The sequence below is a fragment of the Pomacea canaliculata genome, linkage group LG1 (genome assembly GCF_003073045.1).
Source record: "Pomacea canaliculata isolate SZHN2017 linkage group LG1, ASM307304v1, whole genome shotgun sequence".
Lineage (NCBI taxonomy): Eukaryota > Metazoa > Mollusca > Gastropoda > Architaenioglossa > Ampullariidae > Pomacea > Pomacea canaliculata.
This window is the reverse complement of record NC_037590.1, coordinates 14,411,205-14,416,577: the sequence shown is the minus strand read 5'-3', so window position 1 is coordinate 14,416,577 and position 5,373 is coordinate 14,411,205. Positions and strand designations below refer to the sequence as shown.

The 5,373-nt window shown below is 46.7% G+C and overlaps 1 protein-coding gene across 1 annotated transcript; it reads left to right on the top strand.

Annotated features, from left to right (window-relative positions):
* Window positions 1-998: 998 nt before the first annotated feature.
* Window positions 999-5,132, top strand: LOC112570097 (striated muscle preferentially expressed protein kinase-like). The gene is made up of 2 exons (XM_025248336.1): window positions 999-2,095; window positions 3,279-5,132. Exons 1-2 carry the CDS (start codon window positions 1,966-1,968, stop codon window positions 4,460-4,462), a joined length of 1,314 nt encoding a protein of 437 aa, XP_025104121.1. The 5' UTR covers window positions 999-1,965; the 3' UTR covers window positions 4,463-5,132.
* Window positions 5,133-5,373: the final 241 nt, after the last annotated feature.

Genomic DNA, 5,373 nt, shown 5'->3' with positions numbered 1-5,373 from the left:
AATTTTATTGCTTAGGTCATTTGGTTTCAACCATGTGGGAAGTGAGCTCAGCTCACACAATTTTAAAGATAAAATGTTACAGTTTAAATCATACATATTAATAAAAGCTGTCATAAACAGACAGTTGGTAAAGATACATTGGTAGGCAAGTGGTATCTCATGGATCAAGGGTGGGAGGGTAAAGACCACGAACTAATAATATCTCCATAGCAAAGACAGATTGTTGAGCTTGAATATTTCAAAGACATTTAATGTCTTAAGTCTTTAAGCTTAAAAGTAGGGGCATTTCATCATCTTATGAGGAATGGCGAAGGCATTTCAAATCTGGCGCTATGGCTCTTGTAACATGACAATGCCAGTCTTGTTTATGAACAGTCAACAAGATGTTTTAAAAGCAGAGAAATTTGCGAACATTTCGAAACATCTTATGTTCCAGACACAGGCAAACCCATGCCTATGCAGACTAGTCGCACGCACTTCAGACACCCAGCATACTTTCCCTTTATTATAAGAGGGGCAGACAGAAAGAAAGGGTACCTCTGATGACTAATAAGATGAATAAAGCGGAATAAGTCGCTTTTTACAGTCCAGATTTCTGACTTTGCGAAAGTAACTTTATTAAATCGTTGTGCTTCAGTAACCTCTGACCCAGTGCGTCCACGGACAGGCAAGAATGGTTCGATCGGAAGGGTTGGGAGGGTAGCCGAGGGTCCCGTCATGACCGTTGGCGATAAACCAGGGTAATGTTCAGCCTCATTTACACGGCAGACGCTGTGTGCAACGGCACGCTCCTTTTAACGACGCTTGTTATCGCGTCGCCAACACTCGCTTCCGATCGTGTTCCGGTTTGTCCCTTGGGTTTATTAGCTCCTTCTTGCTCGGTGGTCTTGTGCTTCGGTGACATGACAAAGTTTTAAGCCGGTGTTTAGCGTGAACTTCCTGACAGCTTACAGTCAGACTAAACACAGATGCCCTCACCATATCGTCTGCGTGAGCAAGACAATGAACGCTACACCCGCACGACCCCAACTTGCTTTTCCCTACCCGCCTACCTACATCGTCTCGTTGACATACACCCCGCACTCTCATCGGACGTCTGCCGCTGAGAAAAGGGTTGGGGGGGGTGAGGGACGGGGAATGTACACTCCCAACCCCCTCCCCGTGTCGGATGGCTGGCGGGGTAGGGGCCATGCCCACGAGATTCGCGGGTGACAAGGATGGCTTGGTGGAGAATGTAGTGATGATAGGTTATTTATCCAAAGGTCCCCAATTCGTGAGTCAGTACAGGAACTCTTTGCAGCAACTTTTCCTATCTAGGGTAAGCACGAAACGCTACAGGTGCGGCACGACTGTCGCAGGGGGCTCTCCCAGCTGATGACAGAGTTGGGGGTAGGGGGCGGAGGTCAGCCGTACGACACGCGCGAAACACACACACGCGACCAGCGAGAACAGTGCTCATACTTCATCGACGTCGGCGCAGGGTCGGGCTGCTTTTCAACTTCATTGCCAGGCCCTTGTGGACGGGGCTGGGACAGCGTGTGAATTTGCAGTCAGCAGTTTTTCCCGCGCGTCACTGGCGTCAGTGTGGCTTCGGAAGTCATAGTAACATCTCTGGGAGCTCAGCGCCAGGAAGAAAAAGTCCGGCAGGATCGAGTCGGCCGCTGGAAGAAGAATGGACAGTGATGACAACATCCTCTGTGCTTTTCCCGTTTCTGTCGACCTCAAGCCGGCTATATATAAACACACGCGCGAACTACGTTTCAGGTCGGAGTAGAGAAGTTCTCGATAGCTGCAGGCAGGCCAGCGACAGGACTAGAGCACGTAGTAGGACTGTTGGCAAATACCGTCCCGTGAACTGACCGACCGCCACCGGACACAGGTACCCGTAATCCCATCGACCTCTTTGTGAGGGGAGAGAGCTTCAGGCACGCCTGGGGGGTACCCGTACCGCTGGCGTGGAGGGGAATGGGTACGACACATTCTCGGAAAAGCGCTGGCCGCTTCGACTACGACAGTTCACGCGCAAAACAGCGAGGGTACACCATCAACGACGGTACCGACTACAGCACGAAGAATCACAAGAAAACGGTGAAAGGTAAGAACCTGTTCCTGTTTTGTTTGTTTTGTATTTTTTTAATCCTAAAGCTGGTTGTTATGTTTTCCTCACTCAAACACCCAAACTTGCTTCTTGCGGTAGAAGTTCGGTAAATGTTGGACCGCCCAGAAGCTGATGGGTTTTAGGATACGAAAAGTAACCGATTGTATTGCAGGCCGATGTTATGTTTACGTGAAAACGATGCATTTAAGTGATAAAAGGACGATGTGTGTTTGGTCTAAAGGTAGCTAGCACGTACGCACAAACGCATTTCACACACCCAGACGGAGAGTTTTAGAAGACAGATGTGTGACAGTAGATGGAGTGTGTTGCTCCAAAGGTTAACAGTCCCGTCGTTGTTACCCATGATAATAGTACTACATTTAATTGAAAGGTCGCGTCTGCCATACGGGGATAAAAACAGAGGTCCCTATATTTGAAATGTTTAGAGGCAACAGAGAACTCCAGCTTTTCTCTCCCCTTCCCCTTACAGCGCGTGACCGGCAATCACATTCCGTGAATGATTTAGTTGTATAGTCGTTATGTTGACAGTCATAGTCATTTCTAAATGACCAATAATAGTCTAAGTATTGCTGCATGGGGAAAATGCCCGATGTGACTAGTGTACTAACATTCGTGCAATTTAGTGCCAGGGCTTTCCTGGGTTTTTTAACGGTCGTTACTGAAACTGCTTTATAAAGATCTAGCAAATCAAATCGTTTAGTCGGTCTGTATATGGCACTGATTCTTTTCCCATTTCATCTTCTACTTTAATTTTGTAAAAAAAAAAAAAAAATTACAGCAGTGTTTTTTTTCGCTAAGACTCAAAATACATGAAAAGAGTTTTTCTCCAAAATGGGGATTACTTTGACAAAGGTGCCCAGCCATCTTAACCAGCTTAGTCTCGTTTGGTTATTTAAAGAGTTAATAAATGTAAAAACGATTTTTTTTTTAGAGTTACTGATTTGTGTTCTAATATCAGACTCGAAATATTTTTCGTAACATAAATAATATTGCTGTAACAATTTTCACCTGTAAACAATAAAGAAGAGTTAGTTTGACCCAAACTGAAAATTTATGCCTTAATTTCGCTTAATTATTATGATTATTAATACAATTATGCTGCTTAGAAATGGAAATGTGTTTTAACTTGAGATGTTTTTTTTTCCCCTTGTCTGGCCAGGTAAACCAAGCCCCCCGTCGCAACCTCAGGTGCAAGAAGTGAACCACAACTCCGTCACTCTCACCTGGAACTCTCCAAGACACAACGGCCTCGGCAGCAGCATTCTTGCATACACGGTAGAACAATCCTCCCCTACACACACTCAGTGGACTGTGGTCACTAGCTGTTGCCAAGGCAATAGCTATCAGGTGAAGAACCTTAAACCCCGAACGGAATATGTCTTTCGAGTTCGCGCGGAGAACATCCACGGCCGCGGGAAGCCCAGTAGACCCTCCGACGTAGTGCAGACGAAGGCGCAGGGGCCAGAGGTCGCGGAGATTGCTGAGAGATACATCGAGGCACCGCCAAACGAGGCCCAACAGGGCGTGCAGAGAAGGCGGCACAGCTTCAGCCTGCATCTGGAAGGGGCCGTCACGTCCATCTTGACCCGCACGGACCCCGAGGCCAAGAACCGCATGTGTGAGGCAGAGAAAGAGGGTGTCTGCAAGGAGCTAGGCCAGCTTCAGAGAGAGGCTTTCTTCCGGAACTCGTTGCAACCCAGCAGGAAGCGCTCGTTGCCCATCATCTTGCCAGGCAGGAAAACGAACTCATTAAGGAAGCTGCGTGACTCTCAGACCTGCCCCAGCATTAAGTCACTGGCTGGCTCCGAAGGCTGGAACACCCTGAAAAAGCATGAATCCGTTTTAAACAACAGCATTGAATCTGGTATAGGGGTAGAGGTCAAGTTTGAAGGGAATGAGGTCGAAGGCTTCGGGGACAAATCCAGCGTGAACGAGGAGACAAAGCTGGACGCGAAAAACAAGAAGAACGAGAGAAAAGAGGAATGCAGCCCCTGGCTGAAGGTGAACTCTCTTTCCGACGAATCCGACTCCATCCTGACTGCGCCAGTGAGTGATGACGTAAAGCTAGCCGTGTACACCAGGTCACTACCCAGTGACAGCACGTGGAGCAGCGCAGACTCCAACAGCAGCTGCGACACCACCACCAGGGAACCGCCGGCTGACTTTCGAACTCTCCGGAGTCTGCTGCACTCGGCTGAAATCATAGTGAAACCCACGTGGTCTATGCCGGATGTGACGTCGTTAGTCGGCGCTCAGAAGACCGGAAGTGTACGAAGCAACAAACTGAGCACAATCATTGATATGGATGAAAAAGAGGAGTCGGTTCGGATCACGACATTGTGATGCAGACGACAGGAGTTGTTTGTAAGATACCCCCGTCTCTCTACCTATGTGCACGGAATATTTGAAAAACGGACAGCAGAGAAACTGGAAAAATACTGTTGTTTATGTTAAATAATTTTGAAAGAAATCTACGCCCATTCTTAAGAAGTTTGGCTGGAGACATCATGAAATGTGTTCAAACTTGCTTTTAATATATTTTCCCCTGAAATTCAGGTGCTGAATTCAAGTAGCGTTCAAAATGTTACCAAACTGAAACAGCACAACTAGGTCTCGATGTAAGCGACAATCTTGTTCACTTGTTTATTTATTTGTGATATAGGATATAGTTTGTTCCAATCCTTACTTAAACTTTGTCTCAGGATTGTCGTCTCTGTTGTATCCTGCAATTTATTTAACTCAACGGGTCAAGTTTTTTTAAACCAAACTACAGTTCTTCTGCCAAAAGGTATAAGTGTGTTTCTTTCTGAAAGGGTGGTAAAGACTGATCGTTCGATGCACGTTAATATCCTGATGATGACTTTGATAACTCGGCCTAAAGACTATTGCAGGAATAACTTGAATTGCTGTCCCCCACTTGTGGTTCTATCTCTAAAGCACTACAACTACTTTCCTCCTGCTTTTCTCTCAGGTATTGACACCAAACATGTTAATTAAATTTTTCATGATCGTATACTTAAAAGCCTGTTTTTATTCATCGGTATGAACATGACTTATCAGCGTACACGCATGCACGCTGCTCTGGTATGAAGCGCGCCATACTATGGTCACTATCTCGAGTGGCCTGTAGTGCGTCATAAACAGGCACCCTCGGGGGGAGCGGGGGAATAGGGGTAGGTCGGTCCACGTTGACGGTCAGATCACGAACTAATTTCCCTGGACAACTTGCAGACGATTTACAGTGTCGTTGCTAG